Here is a 24,974-nt window from a genome sequence, read left to right on the forward strand (position 1 = left end):
TAAGCTGCCTCAGTGGATCAGTGGTAGAGTTTTGGCCTCTGGATCCTAAGATAGCAGGTTCAAACCCGGCAGAGAGAATCTATTTTTCAACTCTCCACATCATACAATGTTGGCATGTAAAAGTTCTCTGGTGATACATTTGGTGTTCACCCAACAAAATTCATTGAAACTCACCCATAGACTCCCAAGGAAAATTCATTTTACTCTGCCATTTAGTAGGCCTGGAGTAAAACATAACGTTGAAATTGATGAGTAGGCAGCCAGATGAACCAAAAACCGCATAGCACAACAGCCCGAAAGGGTTATGGCCTACCAAATGACCTCTGCTGAGCCGGAAGGCCTGCAGGTTACAAGGTGTCATGTGGTCAACATCATGAAGGATCCTCTCAACCGTTCTTCTTGGCTTTCTAGATTGGGGTCACTAACTAGCCCTCAGATAGCTCCTCAGTTGTAATCATGTACGGTGAGTGGACCTTGAATCAGCCCTCATATCCAGGTAAAAATCCCTGACCTGGCTGGGAATTGAACCGGAGGCCTCTGGATAAGAGACAGGTACGCTACCCCTAAACCGCATGACCAGTAAGCAGCCATATGGCATCAAATTAATAATTTTATTTGCTTTATGTCCCACTAACAACGTTTGTGGTTTTCGGAGACGCTGATATGCCGGAATTTAATCCAGCCGAAGATCTTTTATGTGTCAATAAATCTACTGACACGAGGCTGACGTATCTGAGCACCTTCAAATACCACCGGACTAAGCCAGGATGGACCCTGCCGGGTTGGGGTCAGAAGGCCAGCGCCTCAACCATCTGAACCACTCAGCCCGGCAGCATCAAATTAAAATGCCTGCACATGGTAACTGAGGTCATACATCATTATTATTATTATTATTATTGTTGTTTTTAATCACAATAATAATATCATTATCCCAGTATATTCTGTTGGGCCAACAAAACTGTCAGTGTATCTTCACCTGGACATTGCTCTTAATGTGCATATTTTCCATTATATGCTGATGGACCAATAAAACTGTAAACATTTTTGGTTGAACATTGCTCTTACTAAGTGTATTTTGTTCCAGTTTATTCTGGTGGATCAACAAAAGTATCAATATCTTTGGCTGGATGCTCATCTTGACTTATTATATTTTGTTCCAGTATATTTTGGTGGACGAATGAAACTGTGAACATCTGGAGCCACATATTTGGCTGGATGCTCTTCTTGGGACTCACACTTTATGACCTGGTGCTGCTCAACATCCACGCCTCCTTTGCTGACAAGTTCATTGTAGCGTTACTGCTTGCGTGCTTCCAAGTTAGTACCAAACTAAGCTTAGATACTGCTTTCAAAATAAATTTGGTATTGCCTATTTCAATGATCTCATCTCTAAATAAAACATTCTTCTATTCTGTTTTCCAGGCATGGTTTTCACTGTATAAATGTTCAAATTTTAGGTGAGAGATGTTTGTTCATTTTTTTCCTTTCAAACAAGGTTGTGAAAGTATATAGATTTTGTAGTAAGGATGTAAAGGAGAGGGCATATGTGTCTCTGGTAAGATCCCATTTAGAGTATGGTTCCAGCTTATGGAACCCACACCAGGACTACTTGAAACGAGAACTGGAAAAGATTCAAACGAAAGCAGCATGATTTGTTCTGGGTGATTTCCGACAAAGGAGTAGCGTTATGAAAATGTTCTAAACTTTGGGCTGGGAAGATCTGGGAGTAAGGAGACAAAATGCTTGACTATGTGGTGTGTAAAAACTCATTTAAAACTAAAATAGATTCTGGTTAAATCCACCTTGCCAATATACTTTCTGTGAATGAACCTTATTTATTCATCGTACATGTTTTGAGAACAATAAATATTTTCTTCATCAGCAACCATACAAACTTAAGCTAGACTTTGACATAAGTTAACTTTTAGTGAATGTCTCAGCGAAGCTCACGTTGTTATAATACTCTTACTTTTGTACAATGCGGAATCTCCTCAATGTGGAAACGGAAATTAAAAATGAAAGAATTCTTTAAAATCTACTTGTACAATGCAAAAAATATTAGGAACTGATGTAGTCCTACGTACAATATTTCTGCATTTCTGGTGTTGGTATGATCAATAGCATTGTTTGGACAAACTGATGCATGTGTTTGGAGAGGGTAATAGTATGAACGGTGGAACGAATGAAGTGTTTGAAAACGCATCGGCATTCCCTGCAAGGGAGAGAACTTCATTCGAAGTGATGAACAACTTACGACACACCACATTTTCAAATGAGCTACAGCCCTTCTAGCAGTGAGAAAGGCCAAGAAAGGGGAGACAGAAGAAGGAACCAAGCAAGAAAATGAAGATTAAAACAAGATCCGAATCCACAAAAAGGCCCACAGTGCTTTTGTGACATAAACCAATTTGCCATTACATCTAACTCTTGCCTTCTTCTTGAACTAATGTACTCAGCTCAGGACTGCATTGAGAAAAACAAAATTAGAAAGAAGAGGAAACGGATTTCTTTGTTTGATCAGTGGAAGAAAGTTTAGTGTTGTGTAGTCCTGTACAGAGTGTTGTGATTGAAATAAGTTTAAGGAGCATATATCTTGTGTTCTGAAATAGTATAATATGGTGTTGTGGTAGTGCCAAAGTGATATAGTGTGTATCAATAATAATAATAATAATAATAATAATAATAATAATAATAATAATAACACTAGCCTGCAAAATAAAACTTTTGTTGTGCGGTAAAAACGAAACTAGGTGGGTTTTATGAATTTCTTAACGCAGAATTCGAGAAAAAAAATAGTTTTGGCGAATCACGTCTGGTTTGGTGGCAATTTTACAAAATATTATTTTGTTCTTACGTAAAATTGTTGATACTTAGTATTGATTAAATTTGATGTATTAATGTAAATTTCAGCTTGCAAAACGCAATCATATTTTTCATGCATTGAATACACATAAATGCTGCTTTGTAAGCAAGTAGATAGTATGTATTATATTTTTAATGTATATTGAAATTCGTGAAACTGAAGCATAAAGCGCCTATTTAGTTTCGACAGTACAGTTGCTTTAAATTAATATAACTGTACCTTGAATAAAAATTACATGGTTAAACATACATAGTTTTGTTACTTACATTATGTGCAAGTTAGATTCACACCTCCGTCTTTTCCCGTTTTCCGTGGAATTTCCGGGTTTTTGAAGTTCTTGAATGATCTCTAGAAGGGTCATCCCGTGCAATCGACCAACAGTAATCGGCCATCATGTTAACACCCCAACATCCCTGATAGCGTCGTCCTGCATATTTGAGATCCTGGTAAAACCTTTCACTTTGTTCTTCACTGACAGCTCCTAAATTTAGAGGGAAATAATCCAGATGCGAAGCTAAGAAATGAAGCTTAAGGCTCATATTACAACCGAGTTCCTTAAACTTTACCAACATTTTCCTTACAATTTCTTTGTATTGAGGGTCCTTAATGTTGCCAAAGAATTTAGTCACTACATCTTTGAATGCGTTCCATGCTTCTTTCTCAATTTTGGTCATCGTGTCTGTGAAAATTTTATCCTTCATCTGTTTATGAATCTGTGGTCCATCAAATACGCCTTCTTTGATTTTTGCATCTGATAATGAGGGAAATTTAGTAGATAAATATTGGAAGCATAGGCTACTTTTATCTAATGCCTCAACATACAGTCTCATCAATCCAAATTTGATGTGCAAGGGTGGAAGTAGAATAAGACTTACATTCAAGACATTTTTGGATTCTGGTTGTAGTTGTTTCCTTTCTGTCCAATTCACTGTATCCCAAAGTTTATCCTGTGCCCTCCTATCCTATTCGCATAGGAAACAGGGAAATTTTGTATAGCCTTTTTGTTGTCCCAGCAACAATCCAATGATCTTAAAATCACCGCAAATTTGCCACCCATGCTCATGATATTTAATTTTTTCAAACACCAACTTTAAGGTCTTGTATGTTTCAGACATTTTTGTGGAGTGTGCAAGTGGATGGATGCCAGAACATTTGTATAATGAAGCAAAACAGCCTTTAAAGTTATTTTGGAAGAGTCAATAAAAACACGCCAGTTACTAGGATCATACTCTTTCTCTCCCAATCGACGTAGAAGATTTGAAACATCTGTACAAAATACAAGTTCATCTTCTTGAGTATAATACTTTCGGACTGTTATCTTTGAAGGAAACTGCTGTATCAGTCCATCATAAACATTGCATAAGGGCTGGGGTTTTTAACACGTCTGATTATTCAAGTGGTCTAAGATGAAAGACAAACTCTCAACTGTCTTATCTTCAATCCTACATACCTCGCGGTCTATTGCGTATCTGGGGGAGTTTGTTACGAATTTACCAGGAAATCCCCAACTACAAAATGAAAATTTAGACAGCAATAAACCTATAATAAAATGCAAACAATAACAAATCAAATAACATAATTGTATTCTAAAAATATGTTGCGCGAGAACATCTCTCAACATTACATCTTACGAATTCATGCAGATACTAAAACACCGAATTGCGTCAAAACTAGACGTGATAGGGAAAAAATAGCATCATTTTCGTAATCAGGGCAGCGATTTCCATAAAAATTACATATTTTCTATTTTACTGCAAAATCATGTTGGCTAGTGTAATAATAATAATAATAATAATAATAATAATAATAATAATAATAATAATAATAATTAAAAAATAATAATAAAAATAATAATAATAATTAACAAATTAGTGTACTACAGTACTACATACATCAATATGGATAACGAGCATCATGTGTAAGCAAATATAGGTAAACTCTAAATAATATTTAAGACTACTGTATACTGTATCATGTTTTGTGTAACGGTGGTGGTGACTGGTGTTTAAAAGAAAAACCTGATGATTTGTTTAATGTGGAAACTTGTCTAGGATGTTGGTCCCTTGCGATTCCACTTTGAGCAAGTTTTATTGTATGTGTTGTGTTAGGCTGATTACCAATCAGCATGGTCTTGTCTTATTCATACTAATGCACAGACCAATTTTATTTCCTTCATTATTCAGATTGCAAGTCATATCCTGAAAAAGAGAAAAATGCTGATTTTGACAGCAACAGGCGAACTGGAGAAGGGCTAGTTGCACGTGATCTTCCTGGGGAAGACCGGAGTTTGATGTATTCATCACCTTCCTCATAACAAAGTCAATGGCTAGGAGAAATAGAAAGGGTGACAATATACAGCCCAGTCTTTCACCTGTATAGATATTGGAGAAGTACATGGACTGGGGTCAAGCGTCTGGGGGGCGTAAGCCCTGGCATTCATTCCATAGGGAAATAGCAGCACATTCTATGTTGGATACGGGTGAAAAACTGAATTAATTAACAATGCTGGATAGTAAGAAAGCCATTGGTCTATATTGGTTGGGTCCAGGTTTTGAATGGGTTATGTGCAGCTAATGACAAAATAATAAATTGTAGGTTACGACTGGGAATCGGCTGTTAGGCCTCTAGCATTCTGTAGGGCAATAGCACCATTCTGTGTGGGATAGTGGTGGAAAGTTGAATTAATTCAGTAGGCATACAGCAGATAGTGACATAGTTATTGGTTGCGTGTGGCTGATGACAAATAAATAAATTGTTCTGGGTAGGTAGCACCTCGAGATTGAGAGTGCAGTGCATTTGATGTCGCAAGTTACTGCCAATAACCGTCCATGACTTCGCGCGGTGGATGTCAATCAATCAATACTGATCTGCATTTAGGGCAGTCGCCCACGTGGCAGATTCCCTATCTGTTGCTTTCCTAGCTTTTTCCTAAATGATTTCAAAGAAATTGGAAATTTATTGAACATCTCCCTTGGTAAGTTATTCCAATCCCTAACTCCCCTTCCTATAAATGAATATTTGCCCCAGTTTGTCCTCTTGAATTCCAACTTTATCTTCATATCGTGATCTTTCCTACTTTTATAAACGCCATTCAAACTTATTCGTCTACTAATGTCATTCCACGCCATCTCTCCGCTGACAGCTCGGAACATACCACTTAGTCTAGCAGCTCTTCTTCTTTCTCTCAATTCTTCCCAACCCAAACATTGCAACATTTTCGTAACGCTACTCTTTTGTCGGAAATCACCCAGAACAAATCGAGCTGCTTTTCTTTGGATTTTTTCCAGTTCTTGAATCAGGTAATCCTGGTGAGGGTCCCATACACTGGAACCATACTCTAGTTGGGGTCTTACCAGAGACTTATATGCACTCTCCTTTACATCCTTACTACAACCCCTAAACACCCTCATAACCATGTGTAGAGATCGGTACCCTTTATTTACAATCCCATTTATGTGATTACCCCAGTGAAGATCTTTCCTTATATTAACACCTAGATACTTACAATGATCCCCAAAAGGAACTTTCACCCCATCAACACAGTAATTAAAACTCAGAGGACTTTTCCTATTTGTGAAACTCACAACCTGACTTTTAGCCCCGTTTATCAACATACCATTGCCTGCTGTCCATCTCACAACATTTTCGAGGTCACGTTGCAGTTGCTCACAATCTTGTAACTTATTTATCACTCTATAGAGAATAACATCATCCGCAAAAAGCCTTACCTCCGATTCCACTCCTTTACTCATATCATTTATATATATAAGAAAACATAAAGGTCCGATAACACTGCCCTGAGGAACTCCCCTCTCAACTATTACAGGGTCAGACAAAGCTTCACCTACTCTAACTCTCTGAGACCTATTTTCTAGAAATATAGCAACCCATTCAGTCACTCTTTTGTCTAGTCCAATTGCACTCATTTTTGCCAGTAGTCTCCCATGATCCACCCTATCAAATGCTTTAGACAGGTCAATCGCGATACAGTCCATTTGACCTCCAGAATCCAAGATATCTGCTATATCTTGCTGGAATCCTACAAGTTGAGCTTCAGTGGAATAACCTTTCCTAAAACCGAATTGCCTTCTATCGAACCAGTTATTAATTTTACAAACATGTCTAATATAATCAGAAAGAATGCCTTCCCAGAGCTTACATACAATGCATGTCAAACTTACTGGCCTGTAATTTTCAGCTTTATGTCTATCACCCTTTCCTTTATACACAGGGGCTACTATAGCAACTCTCCATTCATCTGGTATAGCTCCTTCGACCAAACAATAATCAAATAAGTACTTCAGATATGGTACTACATTCCAACCCATTGTCTTTAGTATATCCCCAGAAATCTGATCAATTCCAGCCGCTTTTCTAGTTTTCAACTTTTGTATCTTATTGTAAATGTCATTGTTATCATATGTAAATTTTATTACTTCTTTGGCCTTAGTCTCTTCCTCTATCTCGACATTATCCTTGTAACCAACAATCTTTACATACTGCTGACTGAATACTTCTGCCTTTTGAAGATCCTCACATACACACTCCCCTTGTTCATTAATTATTTCTGGAATGTCCTTCTTGGAACCTGTTTCTGCCTTAAAATACCTATACATACCCTTCCATTTTTCACTAAAATTTGTATGACTGCCAATTATGCTTGCCATCATGTTATCCTTAGCAGCCTTCTTTGCTAGATTCAATTTTCTAGTAAGTTCCTTCAATTTCTCCTTACTTCCACAGCCATTTCTAACTCTATTTCTTTCCAGTCTGCACCTCCTTCTTAGTCTCTTTATTTCTCTATTATAATAAGGTGGGTCTTTACCATTCCTTACCACCTTTAAAGGTACAAACCTGTTTTCGCATTCCTCAACAATTTCTTTAAACCCATCCCAGAGTCTGTTTACATTTTTATTTACCGTTTTCCACCGATCATAGTTACTTTTTAGAAACTGCCTCATACCTGCTTTATCAGCCATATGGTACTGCCTAACAGTCCTACTTTTAAGACCTTCCTTTCTATCGCATTTATTTTTAACTACCACAAAAACAGCTTCATGATCACTAATACCATCTATTACTTCAGTTTCCCTATAGAGCTCATCTGGTTTTATCAGCACCACATCCAGGATATTTTTCCCTCTGGTTGGTTCCATCACTTTCTGAATCAGCTGTCCTTCCCATATTAACTTATTTGCCATTTGTTGGTCATGCTTCCTGTCGTTCGCATTTCCTTCCCAATTTACATCTGGCAAATTCAGATCTCCCGCTACAATCACATTTCTTTCCATGTCGTTTCCCACATAGCTTACTATCCTATCAAATAATTCCGAATCCGCATCAGTGCTACCCTTTCCCGATCTGTACACTCCAAATATATCAAGTTGTCTATTATCTTTAGAAATGAGCCTTACACCTAGAATTTCATGTATCTCATCTTTAACTCTTTCGTAGCTTACAAATTCTTCTTTCACCAGAATGAAAACTCCCCCTCCCACCTTTCCTATCCTATCTCTACGATACACACTCCAGTGCCGTGAGAAAATTTCTGCATCCATTATATCATTTCTCAGCCATGATTCAACTCCTATTACAATATCTGGTAAATATATATCTATTAAATTACTTAATTCTATTCCTTTCTTTACAATACTTCTACAGTTCAGCACTAACAATTTTATGTCATCCCTACTTGATTTCCAGTTCCTTGTTCCCTTATCACCGCTCCCTAGGCCATCCCGTTTCCCTGAATGTACCTCCCTATTACCCTTCCAAACAAATTTCCTAACTTATACGTACCACTGCGGTTTAAATGAAGGCCATCCGAGCGCAGATCCCTATCTCCTACCCACCCATTAGGATCTAGAAATTTCACTCCCAGTTTCCCACATACCCACTCCATAGTCTCATTTAAATCCCCAATCACCCTCCAATCAGTATCCCTCCTACACAGTATTCCACTAATAACAATCTCCGCTTTCTTAAACTTCACCCGTGCTGCATTTACCAGATCCCACACATCTCCAACTATGTTGGTACTTATATCAGCTTGCCTTACGTTGTTGGTACCAACGTGAAACACTACCACCTTCTCCTTCCCCTCCTCCCTCTCTTCTACTTTCCTCAACATCTGCCTCAACCTAATTCCTGGATAACATTCTACCCTGGTTCCCTTTCCTCCACACACTTTCCCCACGTGTCTAACGATGGAATCCCCCATGACCAGAGCCTCAACCCTACCCACCTCATTTGATCCCCTCCCCTCCTGGTCAGCCCTATCTTTCCTGATAGCTGCAGAAGCTACTTCCTCCTCCCTTTTCTCCTTCCCATAACCCTGTTCCACCTGTCTTTTCCTATCCTCTACTCTACATTTCCCTTTCCTACCTTTTCCCTTCCTCCTACTTCCATGCATCTCAGCAACAGTTCCCTGTCCCTCATCTTCCCTCTGTTGTTCTACCTGGAGTGACTCGTACCGATTTCGCACAGACACCTGTCCTGAATTCTGATCCTGAATAGAGCCCTTGGCCTGCAATCTCCTTCCCCTTAGAACATTAGACCACCTGTCTTCTACAACTCCTCCCTTTCCTTCCCCTCCCTCTTGTACACCTACTGTAACCTGTACATTGTTTGAGGGAGTCCTATCTTCCTTCCTGTCTTCTGTGAGAATCCTAATTATCTCCCTCAAACTTTCCAACTCCTCCCTCATACCCCTCAACGCCTCACCACACCCACAATAAGTACACTCGCGCTCCTTAGCCATTCTTTACGGGGGAAAAATTATAAATTAAAAAAATAAAGTAACTTATTTGCAAAAAAAAATAAATGAACGGAGGGATATATTGTCTGGGATAGTACACAACAATAAGGTAATTAATATACGACTACACTACAATACTACTTAGTCGTGCTCTATTTTTTTAATCCTACAACCCCTAACAGGCTAAAAACTGCTGTTAATTACTGAATATCGAAAGTAATACACAAGAACTACACAATTCCAAACTGCAATTAAGCCTATCCTAATTTCAACAATATTTTAGTAAGAGTTTCTACGGATACCTCTACTACACCAGTACTACACAAATATTTTACAATAATAAAATAAGCACACTAAATTCTAATAGGATATTACTCGTATACTACTGTACAGTACACTACAGTAATTTTTAAACTACTTTCAGACGTATCCTAATTACGATACCGGTACCGTACCGTATGTCACTACTAAGCACAACAGAAATGAAATTTGCAAGAACTACTGTACTCAAAGATTACCAACGAAGCTAAATGCTTGGACAAATTATTATTAGTATTAGGGTCTAATAGGTACACACGAAAGATAACACACGAATATAGCAGGCAAGATACGGCACTATCTAAATGTACCGTACTGTATCTATACTACAATGTATCTACACTACACTATAGGCCTACTGCGTTTGGTTAAATGCTTAAGTATCAAAAGGATTGCCGTACACGAAGAAAAACACGAATATAACTGGCAAGATACTATCTAATATATTATACCTTATCTTCACTATAATTCTACTGAAATGTGGTTATGTGATTATTACAGCTGGTGGATTACTATTATTTTCCCTACTCCACGGGACGGAGAAAAAAAAAATTAGGCCTACTGAAAAATACGCGGTTGTCTACAATAATTTCTCAAATATTTCTGTCAAAACTACTACTACTATTACTCCAGGGACTTCAACTGCAATTACTGGGATCTATGAACTTTATTATTATTAGCTAACCGCTCATAAATACTGAAAGAAAGATCGAGGGAGCGAAATATAAATTACGGATACTAACTACCTACTCAGAAGTACAAATGAATGGAATACAAGGTCAGCTGATTTTTATTTATATTTACTTGACTACACTACACCCTTTGTTCACGACTGTAGCCAACAATGCAATATTTGAATATGAGGAGCGACAATAATCAATAACAATACGACTGTTAACTATTACCGTGTAATCTCTTTAACTTCTTAAATGGAAGTTTACAGGCGTATCGTGTTTTTTGATGTAGTAAATTACCTTCGCGATAGTTTGAACGTATATCTATACGAAATACCGGAGGAGTTGCTGCAGAAGTTACGGTACTATTCCTTATGATAATCTGCCTTTGTAAGTACAACCAACGAACCTATACAGATACCGGTATTTACAAATATTTTTAAAGTTAATATTGTTACCTAAAGTATTACCTAAACCTAAGTTCGAAACAAGGTGCACCTAGCTAGCCTACTTAACCTAGAAAACGTAATTTACTGAAGACCAACTGAATTACTTGTTACAAAATTTAAATAATTATTACTACTCCCAATTTCTACCAACAAGCACTAAACACCACTATATAAACAGCACTAAATGAATCAGATATACACAAAATTAAGCTATTTCAATAGGTTTTCACTACTTTATCACTACAATAATGCAAGAGCTCTCTCAACAGCCAACCGTTCTCAAGCGCATCCAACAATGCAATATCTCATTAATGTTAGCAGTTTTGTGATTGAATGCAGTTGTACCAACATCACGACTTGCATTCAAGTAAGAGAGTGTGTGTAAAGTGTGGGTGTGACATAAAATTAATTGTGAATAAGAATCGTAATCGTATAGTTTTTATGTGTCATCGGTGAGGTCTCAAGGGTGGCAAATACTGTTGGTATGTGAGTGCATGGAAAAATACTTTCTTAGCTGATTCCAAATTGACCGGGTGAGTTGGCCGTGCGGTTAGATGTGCACGACTATGAGCTTGCATCCTGAAGATAGTGGGTTCGAATCCCACTGTCAGCAGCCCTGAAGATGGTTTTCCATGGCTTCCCATTTTCAGACCAGGCAAATGCTGGGGCTATACCTTAATTAAGGCCAAGGCCACGGCCACTTCCTTCCAACTAATAGGCCTTTCCTATCCCATCGTCGCCATAAGACCTATCTGTGTCGGTGTGACGTAAAGCCACTAGCAAAAAGATATAGATTCCAAACTGGATTCACTAACTGCAAGACAAGATAGAGACAAGTAAGCCGAAGTGGTATGGACACATGATGAGAATGGAAGAGGATAGAGTTCCAAAATTAGTATTTATGGAGAAAATAATAAGAGGAAGACAATGGGGAAGGCCCAGAAAGAGTGGACGGAGGAGAGTATAGATTAGAGAGGAATAAAAGTGGATGAAATATTGGAGAAAGGGAGGGAGTAGTGGAGAGATAGAAAAATGTTGAGGTCCTTGATTCACAACCTGACCCAGAAGAATGAAAATGGGAAATGAAGGAGAAGACTGATGATAATCTATTAGGTTAAGACTGGTTAAGTGTAGGAAAGGGAATAATCCATAACTTTGTCAGGATAAATAAAACATCTTGTCTTATGTTAAAAAGTAAGAACAGTTGGAGTATGTTGGCTGGCAAATGATCTGTGTTATTCCAACATGCCCATGCTGTTTGACGGAATTTTCTGCACACACAGCCATTCATGGAAGACTAATGTCTTTCTCCCTCTCTGGCTTCTTGTTTACCCGTGAAATGAAGTAGCCAGTTGTTTTGCTGTTACTTCATCAGTTTTTTGTTCTAATTTCAGATCTGTATGATCCTGTCGTCCCTCTACCACACGTTCTCATGCCGATCAGAGAAGGATTACATGTGTTTTTTATCTTTCGACTTGTTTGGCATTGCACTAAGTCTTCTGGCCATTTATATGTCGGGAGTCTACTATGCCTTCTGGTGCCACAAGGTAAATCAGTGTGTTGTGTATTGACTATCTACAGTTACTTATCCTAGAAAGCATGGAGTAAATATTTCTTGTATGTGATTTTAAAACATGATGATATGTGTTAGTTTAGATGATACTAGCTAAGGTACCCGTGTTTCACTATGAGATTCTTAGAAACTGTCTTTGTGGTTTTTGTTGTGGCTGTACCTTAATTAAGGCCACGGCCTCTTCCTTCCCCCTCCTAGCCCTTTCCTATCCCATCGTCGCCATACAATCTATCTGTGTTGGTGCAACATAAAGCCAATTTTAAAAAATCTCAGTACGCAGCAGTAATTCCATCTATCAGAGATGAGTGGCAACAGAAGACACAAACCACATCACGACAAACAATGATCAATGTAATTTTATTGTTGATCAATTTTATGAGCTTGCTATGTTGTAGGCCTTCACATTTAATTTTCTTTCGACTCTAAGATATTAGGGCGTCTTATAAAATTATATATAGCGCAGACTGTAGTTCCTTATTCCCTGACTTTATATACCAATTTTCCTTAAAATCTGTTTACCCATTTTCTCGTGACTCGGCACTAATATGGACTTAGCAACAAAAATCCAAATTCATGAATATCTTGTTACCATAGCCAGCACAGTAAAAATGTATAAGACATAAATGATCAGAAATTTAATACTATGTATATAACTTTAGTTATGTATATTTATTGATAGGACCACAAATAACATAAATATTTGGGAATTCAATTTTAGGCCTTCCCCTAAACTGCAATTTCACTCAATGTGAATAAAATTATTTAAGGCCTAGATTGTAGCGACTTACTTCCGGAGTTTGCATACCGATTTTCATTAAGATAGGACCACTAATAACATGAATAATTGAGAATGAAATTTTAGGCCTTCCCCTAAACTATCATTTCTCTGAGCGAGAATAAAATGATTTATAACCTAGATTGTAGTGACTTATTCACTTACTATGCATAGCGATTTTCATTAAATTCTCTTCAGCCGTTTTCTGATGATGCGTGTACAGACAGACAGACAGACAGACAGACAGACAGACAGACAGACAGACAGACAGACAGACAGACAGACAGACAGACAGACAGACAGACAGACAGACATTATGGAAAATTTAAAAAAAATGCATTTCCTTGTTACTGTGGGCATGACTGATACAGAAATACCATCCTTTTCAAATTCTGAGCAATATACAGACAAAACTCTTATTTTATATATGTAGATATGCATTTCTGCTCAATATTTATTTCTTAAAAGTAAATATAATAAGCTTCTTCCTTTCAGGGTTGAGCTTAAGACAAGAAGCGTTCAGCATGCTTCTGAATCATTGATGACAGTGTTATATGGGTACATTTCATATCTAATCATTCTTGAGTCATATACAGGGTGGTCGTAAACAACGTGAACTGAGTATATGAATGTTACAGCGTTGGTCATACTAATAAGCAGTTTGAAAAAATTACATTGAAATCTCACGCCGTTGTAATTTTATCAGCTGCTGAAGTTAGCCAATCGGATTGTGGGTGAATTGAAATGGGCTTTACAAGGCTCTGTTGCTAAATGTGCACGTGGCTTGGTCGGCCTTGAGAGCCATAATAACAATATAAATGTTCCGTTATTGTACATTATAAATGATGAAAATCAACATCTATATCATTTGAGAGCCATGCCAAGAAGTGAACATCGAGCACTAACACTCTGTGGGTTTCAGCCAATGCCACCATAGCGTTCTCTCTATGGGCCGAGTCTATCAGTTGCGAGGTCTTTATTCAAGTCTCTCCCCTGGAGAAGTTTATTTCTTCTATTTGCGCTCTCAAGCTGGTCATACACCACCTCCCAAAGCCCATCTGAAGTCGCCTGCAAAGCGATCTGATTGGTTAACTTCAGCATCTGATAAAATGACAACGGCGTAAGATACTGATGTAATTTTTTCAAACTGCGTATCAGTATGACCAACGCTCTAACAGTCGTGTACGGGTTCACGTTGTTTCCGACTACCCTGTACAGAGAGATATGGACAGGAAAAAGAACGTACCGAGCTCGATAGCTGCAGTTGCTTAAGTGCGGCCGGTATCCAGGATTTGGGAGGTAGTCGGCGGCCCTGAAGATGGTTTTCCATGGTATCCCATTTTAACACCAGGCAAATGCTGTACCTTAATTAAGGCCATGGCCACTTCCTTCCTACTCCTAGATATTTCCTATCACATTGTCGCCATAAGACCTATCTCTGTCGGTGCGACGTAAAGCCAATTGAAAAAAAAAGGAACACATAATGGGACAAACATAATGACAGTTCATTGTAGGAAGAGAGATTAACAGAAACATAAGACAGGAATAAATGTGGACAAGGACAATCTCCATATCTTCATACACTGACATCTCCTGATAGCTAGGCTCTCTCCCCATCAATCGCAGTTCTTCTACGTCCATCTCTGAAGAGAGATTGTCCTTGACTCCCTTTCCCCCCACACTGACATGCCATTATGTTCATCCAATTATGTGTTCCTGTCTCTAATACATATCAATGGCTACCATTGAATAAGATATGTAGTGGTAATGTGTCTTATATCCGTCTCTAAAGAGGAACTGTGTGGTTTCCAGGGGGGTATTTATGATTTTATTTTGGGTGCTGAATTTATGTTAGTGTTGAGTCCACATTCATTTAATAGTGTTTTAGGGTCATATTTATTATCAATTTTGTGCCTTAAATATCTGCCATCTTGTTCATTGTTCCAATCGTTCCACAGATATCACTACTTAGAAGGTAACTCGTTATATCTATTTCAAAAATTTTGCCCTAACTGGCACCCATTTTGTCTTGTCTGCCATCACTACCATGGAGACCACAAATATGATGTGCACTCTACTCTCACAGAGCCTGCCCATTTTGTCAGCCATCTTAAGATGGGCAATATCTGGTATGACGTGTAGACAACCTCCAAGATAGTGTATCCTGGGCAATGGACTGCAAGAGCAGGACGGCAGAAAGTCTACACAAACAGTAACCAAACTAGACCTCGTATCTCTCCCGGTTTTTATGATCTACAAACATCCCAGCGGCTCCTTTAAGAGCCAATTTGCACAGAACTCAAAATGCATTGGACCTTGTGCCCGTGTCCTACAACTGAACATTGAAGGCATATCCAAAGATAAATGCTAATACCTGAGTAAATATATGTCTCTCTGTGTGACTTGATTTTGACACTTTTTCTCTTCTTTTCCAATACTGACATTACATTCTCTCTCCTGTTCAGTGCACTTTGTTTCATTATGATCAGACTGATGAACATCATCATCTGGAGCAGTTACCAACCACAGGCTGCATCTGCTTGGAACATAAGCCTGTCCATCCACCACTTTTCTTCTCTCAGTCTCGTCCAGTTCCCTCCTCTTGCCTCGAAGCTTTTCTTTACACCTTTCACCCATCTGTTCCTCCATCTTCCTCTAAGTCTTCTTCCCTTCAACTCAATTTCTAACATCTTTCTTGGTATCCTCTCTTCTCCCATTCTCTTAACATGTCCATATCACTGCAGCCTTGATTTTTCTATCTTTTCCTGTGGGGTACCTCATTTACCATTTCCCAAACTCTCTCATTTCTTACTCTGTCCATTCTTGTTAAACCTACTCAACACCTTTGGAACTTCATTTCCACTGCTTGTATTCTATTTTTATCCCTCTCCTTCATCACCCTTGTTTCTGATCCATATGTCAAATTGGCACAAAATAAGTCTTGTACATAGTTCCTTTACATCTCTGTGGTGCATCGCTGTTCCATATCAATCCTCCCACACACTTAAAGAATCCATTTGTACATCTTAGACTGATGAACATAATTTTTTGTAACTGAATCTGTTAGTATTTTATTCATTCTGTTCTAATAGCTTTATGCTGTCTTGAACTGGCACCTAAGTATTATTTGTAATTTTTCTCCCTTCAACTTGAAAGTCTACTCTAGCAATTCAACTCTAATAATTTATTCTTCTGTTTTCAGCCATGGCAGATGTTCTATCTGATAACAGTGTGCGCCATATTCATCTCGGCAATGGTCATCCAGATCCCCAAGTTCAATGTAGATTCTAATGTAAAGTTGATTGTGTTTGTATCATGGGCAGCCTATGGCGTTGTCCCTACTTTCCATTGGACCATCATCATGGGGGGACTCAGCAACCCTGTCGTTGAGGTATGAGATCCCTTATTTCAGGTTGAGTGAAGACTGAGCCTGAAAGAAATCAAATTACCTGTAAAATAGATATACCATACTCCAAATTAACATTTGAATTAATTTCCAATAAACTGATTAGCAGCTGTTGGACTGCTGTCTCAGAACTTAAGTCTATTTAGCAAAGTTGTGCCAGTGAGGTTCAGAAGAAGTAAGGTGCAATGTGACATCAGTTTGTTTCTCCTCGGTTCTTAGGTTGGGCACTCACTGGAAGAGACTGATTCGATGGTGAAGTTAACACATTGAGGTCTTGCTTACTTCCATACATTTTAATCCTCCAGACTGGCCATTTTTCACTAGTTTTGGATTTTAAAATTAAATACCTGCTAGTTTTGAACTTTTTTAAAATTTAAAAATGCTATTTGTTTGGGGCGTCGACCTATAGAGATCTTTTGCCCGTACTTGCACCATATGATATGAGCGTGCGTGTAATTGAAATTGCAGAAGTGCAGAGTGTTGAATGTGAGGAAAGGAACGTTGAGGACGACACGAAAACCCAGTCCCCAGGCCAGGGATATTAATCATTTACAATTAAAAACCCCTGACCTGGCCGGGAATCGAACCCAGGGCCGCCGGGTGAGAGGCAGACGCGTTGCCCCCTACACCACGGGGACGGACAGTTTTGAACTTGGGTAATTTTTTATTTCACTATATTTGAGTTCATACTATCCACTTCATATCTGTAAAAACGATAATACATTGTTAGATCCTTACCATGGAAATAGTGGATTGAAATGAGTAGGTTTGCCATTTTCTTAAAGTTCAACATATACCCTTAACCGAAAAAATATGGCTGATATTGAGTTTATTTGGCTTTTAGGCCCTTCAGAATTGTTTGTACAAGAGACAGATCTTTGTAATCATCATCATCATCATCATCTGTTTACCCTCCAGGTTCGGTTTTTCCCTCGGACTCAGCGAGGGATCCCACCTCTACCGCCTCAAGGGCAGTGTCCTGGAGCTTCAGACTCTTGGTCGGGGGATACAACTGGGGAGTATGACCAGTACCTCGCCCAGGCGGCCTCACCTGCTATGGTGAACAGGGGCCTTGTAGGGGGATGGGAAGATTGGAAGGGATAGGCAAGGATGAGGGAAGGAAGCGGCCGTGGCCTTAAGTTAGGGACCATCCCGGCATTCGCCTGGAGGTGAAGTGGGAAACCACGGAAAACCACTTCGAGGATGGCTGAGGTAGGAATCTAACCCACCTCTACTCAGTTGACCTCCCGAGGCTGAGTGGACCCCGTTCCAGCCCTCGTACCACTTTTCAAATTTCGTGGCAGAGCCGGGAATCGAACCCGGACCTCCGGGGGTGGCAGCTAATCACGCTAACCACTACACCACAGAGGCGGCCGATCTTTGTAATAATTAGTATATTAATATTATGTGTGATCTGTTAGGTCTGTTCTGTTGGTATAAATCACTGTTGTTCAGTAGATGTTCGAGCACGGTTACTATTACGTGCAAACTGCTGTCAAGTTGACACAGCTCTGACATGATTTGAAAGGAAGAACATGATGTGTAGAGCTGTAGTTTTCTGCCATCTATATTATTTTTGAGAACTATATGAACCAAATCTTATACTGCAGTGCACCAAGTACGTTTGTTTCTTAGTAACAACATTGAAAACCAGAGAATGTGCATGTTAAAGATCTCATCTGAAAACATTAACTTAACTCAGCCGTAGCATCCCTTCCAGTATAATTCCGCTTCTCTTGCTAGATTGCAGAAGAATCGGAATGTTGAAATTAGTAGGCAAGCTGCTTAGATGGCACCACTTCTGAAGGCCTGCATCAGAGGATCTGAGGCCATACGATTCTTCTTATAACCATTCAAAGAGCGTGTTTGGGCTTGTTCGTTAGCTTGAAAGTTTTCGCCTTCTTATCCTCCCAAAATCTCTTCGTGAATGCACTGTGTTGCATCTTGTGTTCAGTGGACCACTTCCTACAGGTTTCTTTTTAGATTTCTCCATGAATTTGTGCTTGGCTACTATTGTGCTTAAAGCTCCACGATCTTATATGATATCGGCCGTGATGTTCATTTCTTGGAGGTCGGCCTTAGTTTCTTTTAGCCAGTTTATTTTCACCTAATCTTTTGGTGAGTCTGTTGGTGTCCATTCTATAGATATGGCCATAGAATTTCAGGAGTCTCTTGCATACGGCATCAGTGAACCTGTCAGTTAATGAGTAGAGGTCCGCTGTTCTCCTCTTAATCCACATTCCATTTTCTCTCTTGGGACCATATATTTTACGGAGAATTTTCTTTTCTTGTTTTACAATTTCTATAATTTTAGAGTGACCTCCAAGGGATATGGTTTCTGTGGCATATGAAGCTTCTGGCAAAACAACTGTCTTGAAATGTCATAATTTTGCATTACGCGATACGACTCTTTTGTTGTAGTAATTCCACGTTAGTCTGTATGCCTTATGGAGTTTAGTGGCTCTTTCTATGTTTGCCTTACAATCTAGTCCTGATGTCAGTATGATTTCTCCAAGGTATTTGAAGGAGGACACCTGTGAAATTGTGCCATTTTCCATCTCAGTGGAGTTTTTTTGCTAGGTTGATGTAGATTTTCCATGAACTGGGTTTTCTCATACGATATCTGGAAGTATGCCTTTGATGCTATGTTGCGTAATCTCTGTACGGCATATCTGGTTTCATCTCTGGTCTTAGTAATGATTGCTAGGTCATCAGCAAAGGCTTGACTTTGACTTTGACTTTGCTTCCCAAGTTTCCTATGCTCACACCTTTGACCTCCCTTTCCCATTCTCTAATAATTTTGTCTAGAACTAAGTTAAACAAAATAGGGGAGATGCAGTCACATTGACGAACGCCCGTACATATTTCAAAAGGCTCAGAAATTTCCCCAAGGAATTTCACTCTAGAAGTCGTATTTATGAGAGTTGGCTGGATTAGTTCTCTGGTCTTCCTGTCCACTCTGAGCTCTTCTAGAGTATCAAAAACGGCCTGTCTGTCCACAGAATCATATGCCTTCTTAAATTCCACAAAAGTGACGATCATGCTGATAGTTTGATGGATCCTTAATATAGTCTTCAAATTTGATATTTGCTCAGCACATGATCGACCTCTCCTGAAACCTAATTGGTATTCGCCGATCAGGTGATCTGTCTGATTCTCTAAACAGTTTAAGAGAGCTTTAGAAAGAATTTTGTATGTAATCGGTAGTAGGGATATGTCTCTGTTGTTGTCTGGATCCACCTTGTTGCCTTTTTTTTTTTTTACAATGGGTGTATTAATGCGCACTTCCAATCCTGTGGGATCATTTCAGTTTCCCAGATTTCTACTAGGATTGCATGAATTCTACTTACGAGGTCATCTCCTAGTTCCCAAATCTCCGCGGTGATGCCATCCTCTCTGGGGGATTTATTATTTTTAAGCGATTGGATAATCTCTGCTGTTTCCTGTATTGTCGGGGTTTGTGAATCAGGGTTTGGTATGGGCTTTTCAAAGTTCAGTTTTGCTTTTGGAGGACAACATTTGAGGAGGTCTTGGAAGTAGTCAGGTAGAATTGTGCAGTTATCTTTGGTGTTCGTTTCTAATGTTCCATCTGCTTGATGGAAACATATAGATGGTGTTTGATAACTGGATAAATTCTCACAGACGGTTTTGTAGAAATTCCTAGTGTTGTTTTTGAGGAAATCTTGCTCGATTTCTACAAGTCTGTTTTTGTCGTATGATTATGGTGATGATTATTATTATTATTACTGAACAGAGTGGCTGCTTATGTTAACATGCTACAGCTATGTAGCCAAGCTCTGCATTTGGGAGACGAGCGGGTTCGAACCCCACTGTTGGTTGTCCTGAGAATGGTTTCTGTGGTTTCCCATGTTCACTTCCAGGTAAATGCAGGAAAAGTTCCTATTCGTAGGCCACAACTGATTCCTTCCACCTCCTTTCCCAATTTCATTCATCTCATTCAGTTCCTGAACTAACTCCCTCCATGGATCGGTGGTGGAGTGTCAGCCTCCGGATCCCAAAGTAGAGAGTTCAAAACCTGGCAGAGGTGGTCAGATTTTTGAAGGGCAGAATGAAGTCCATTCGACACTCCATGTCATACAACGTTGGCATGTAAAAGATCTCTTGTAACACATTCGGTGTTTATCCGACAAAATTTTTAAAAACTCATCCATAGATGCCCAAGAGAGATTTGGTTTTCTCTGCCGTCCAGTAGGCCTGGAGTAAAACGGGATGTCAAATTTGACGAGCAAGCAGCCTGATAGTGTCGACTTAAAATGCTTGCACTCTGTAGCCGAGGCCATACAATTATTAATAGTTCCTCAACTGAAGTTGGTGACAGGAAGGGTATCTGGTAAGAAAAACGTGCCATATAATTTCATCTCACCTCATCGCTGGCCCCATAACAGGAAACAGGACATACGGTGATGATGATGATGATGATATAATAATAATGGCGTGTGGCCTCCGGAGAGGTCTTTGATCTGACTCCCGTAGGTGACCTGCTCATTGTAATGAGGATGAAATGATGAATACGTCACATACACCCAGTTCCCGTGCCAGGGGAATTAATTGATTATGGTTAAAATTTCCAACCCTGGGACCCCTGTGACCAAAGGCCAGCATGCTAAACATTTAGCCATGGAGCCGATCATGCTGATGATGATGAAGGGGCACTAAGATGAAATTAGATTCTAAGGTAAGGTTCCTTTTTTTTTAACAGGATGTGTACAAAACTTGTGAACTGTGTTTTTATCCAATACAGCAGATAACAGTCTAAAATAACAGCCACTTATTCATCACAAGCCATAATGACCTAGGCCAGAGAGACTGCCTGTGACTTTCTGAAGAAAGGTGTTTAGTTTCTGACTGTTTCATCTCTTCCAGTGCATGCCCAGCCTTTGAGAGGTGAAGCTAAGTTCTAATTCCTCAAGTTCTACGTACAGTCTAGGCCAAAAATACTAAGTTGCATATTTTCCTCTTATAACAGAGGAGTCATTTGACATTTGATCTGTGTATGCATAACACAATGTAATATTATGGTGAAATTGAAAATAAGAAATGCATAATTGGTAACTAGAATAAAGTATAAATAACGAAATTGGGTGCCATCTGCAAAAGATTAACAGGATTAATTAACTCTGTAAAGCATGAAAGAACTCCTTATCTCAAGGCGACTGTCATCAGGTTGACGAGGCTCCAAACTTGCTTCATTACCTTACCTGTTACTATTTAACCCTGCAATTAAATTTGGGTACCATGCCAGGATTTTCCTTACTCCACCAATAAAAGATCTACCACAAATTTCACTACATGAATTTACTCCTGAAACAAAATTAAAAAACAAACAAACAAACAAACATCATGTGATGAGACCAATATAAACATCCACAAACAACATCTACAAGCTATAGGCCTACACCACAACTATTCATAGTTCTGAAAGCCACGCTTCTTATTCATGGTACCCTACATGAATAGTGTGCATTCCCTTCTTAACCTTATATACATAAGGACAATAGCATCACCACCATCGAATCTCTTTATCCAAGGTTATAACTGTATGTGAAACATACCCAGTCACTTCACTATACACTGTTAATTAAACAACTTCACAATGTAAAAAAAAAAAAAAAAAACTTCTGTGGATTAGATACAAGACAAATGCCACATCCAATCAATAAAAACACAACCAAGGGCTGAACACTTGGCATACAATTTCTTCTAGCTATAGTCAGTTCTGTTCTCAGCAACACATAAAACACTACCCACAGGGTGCATTTCCTCAGAGAGAAATAATCCAGAGTCTTGCTTACAAAAGAACACTTTGTAGCATCTTCGTCTTCCACCAACTACTCACCAGGAACATGAATTAGCAAGTAATGGATTCATCGTGATTCCGTAATGGTACGGTAATGCGCCCGTAAAGAATTCGTACACCAACATTCATCATCAACAGCAACCGCAATGGTCATGAACAGTAATAGTAAACATCTTGTTGTACGTGTGCACAATATGCTTCCTCCAGCACTCCGTAATAAATAAGACCTCCATCGCACGCACACACATGTATATAGGCTCGCTCCACCTGGCGTAGCGTCTGCCAAAATCCACTGGAAACAACACTACCACTGCCACATCTTCAAGCATCTCTTGGTCAACACAGCCTCGTTCGAAATTGGAGCTTCTGGATTGGTTACCGAGCTGCCGATCTGCAAAGAGCGGTCTTGCACGTTCATCCAGACTGATGAATTACCATCTTAAGCATACAGTTCCTGGCTGTAACTCAGGTTTCTAAACTACTTTTTGCAATCCTTTTAACTGACTTCAACCACCTATACTGGCACAGTCATTGTTTTCCTTGTTGCACAACCTTCACTGCTAAGCCATGTGCACAGACTCTTACCCAAACAGAAATTTATACAAAATATAATGAAGAAGGAGAGAAGTTCAGGGACCGCAACTGGTGGAGAAGCCTCGTTTGCCGACCCATCGCTTAAGATGGAACGACGTGGGGTATGTATGTATAATGATGCGCATATGCAATATTCCCTAACTAAAAATTCTTCTTACAATATTATGTTCTTACATCTTAATTTAACAAACTCACATGATATTCACTACCGGTACGTTATATTACAAACTATTTTACAAAAGTTTCCTAACCTAAAATGACAGTAAATTGTCATGCGCTGGGCTTATGACAGCATGCATTGGTCACAGCAAGAAACTTGCTGCGAACCTGGAGAGAGGATAATGAATGAAGAAGCCTTGATGTAGTTGAACTGTGGGAAACATTACTGTTGAAGAAAGCTCATAAGCTAGGAGATGAGAATATTCACATACGTAAGACAGCTCAACATTAATTACATCACACAACGTTTCAACTGTCACCCATTCAACCAATAATCTGACATCCCATATTCCAACAACAGAAACACACGGAAAAACTTAAAAACACTAGTCAATTAAGAAGATTTAACGACATTCCAACCGCCCTCATTCAAGACATTATTTTAACTTGTTCAACATAGGTTCATTTTGAATCAAATATCAACTGTTGTTTACATGCACTAGGCACTCTGTCTTCATAGAGAGTGTCCAGCAGAGGTGATTAGCCCATGGATACTTCGGCGAACTAATTTGCTTGAGTCTAAAATATAATTAGTCAACATAGACATCCAAGTTGAATTACAATGTAATGCAACATTTTTACATGAGCTGGTCATAATATCACATACAAAATTTCACATCTTGAAGCTAATTCTGATAAACTACATCATGAACATGACATTGAGGTCAAAAATTTTTTTTAATGGAAATTAATACAAATTTGGAATGGTTTTCCACAACATTTTACAATGTAAAATACGTGTACAACAATTGTAATTATATGTATTCTGCACTCACTCAAAATATTTGTATATAAATTTTAAACTGTCTTCGAATTTAGCATCAAATGAGACTTTAAACTACCATTATTGTCAATACTGTACATATGCCTTGTTTTAAGTGAAAATTCACCAACATGTTCACTAGCATAACATTTTTTTAATCAATTTGATATTTTGTTAATGATAAGATCTTGTAAATGTTTTTTAATGTATTCACTCACGCAACATATTTTTATAATTTCCAACCAGACGTCTGGTAAAATTTTGAGGTATTGATATGACTGATGATGCCCCACAGAAGGGGCGAAACATGTCTCAACTATTTTAACGATGTTTAACTAATACGTTATCATCTTGTACTGTATTGAATAGGTCGAAGTTAAAATAAATTTCTTATATTACATTAAGATTCTTTCAATATGGAAAAAATTATTTTCATTACTTGTAATGATTGTACTCTTGTACAGTTACAACAATAGCTTGCAAATTAAGCCAGACACAATCATTTCTAAGACTATTTATAACAGCATTGTTGCTAACATCTTTGGGTATTGTTGGATAGTCTTTAAAGCACAGTAATTATCTGAATGTCCTTGGGAAAAGGTGTATACATTTTCAGTATTATATAATGTTATTGACTGAAAATTAATAATGGATACCACTCTGTGGAAAGATTAAAGTTTTGTGACATTAGCTGAGCATATTTCTATGACACAAAGACGAACTGCTTCACAATGTGATGTTAGTGTGGCTACTGTAAATTCAATT

The 24,974-nt window shown here is 38.7% G+C and overlaps 1 protein-coding gene across 1 annotated transcript in view; it reads left to right on the plus strand.

The window, feature by feature from the left end:
- LOC136879109 (progestin and adipoQ receptor family member 3) overlaps positions 1 to 24,974 on the plus strand; it is a 180,741-nt gene that overhangs the window by 150,428 nt on the left and 5,339 nt on the right. The window contains exons 5-7 of the mRNA XM_067152851.2: positions 1,161 to 1,317; positions 12,456 to 12,608; positions 16,612 to 16,800. Coding sequence (XP_067008952.1) covers positions 1,161 to 1,317; positions 12,456 to 12,608; positions 16,612 to 16,800 — 499 coding nt within the window. The remainder of the gene's footprint in view (positions 1 to 1,160; positions 1,318 to 12,455; positions 12,609 to 16,611; positions 16,801 to 24,974) is intronic.

This window comes from Anabrus simplex, chromosome 8 (assembly GCF_040414725.1).
Source record: "Anabrus simplex isolate iqAnaSimp1 chromosome 8, ASM4041472v1, whole genome shotgun sequence".
NCBI classification, from domain to species: Eukaryota; Metazoa; Arthropoda; class Insecta; order Orthoptera; family Tettigoniidae; genus Anabrus; species Anabrus simplex.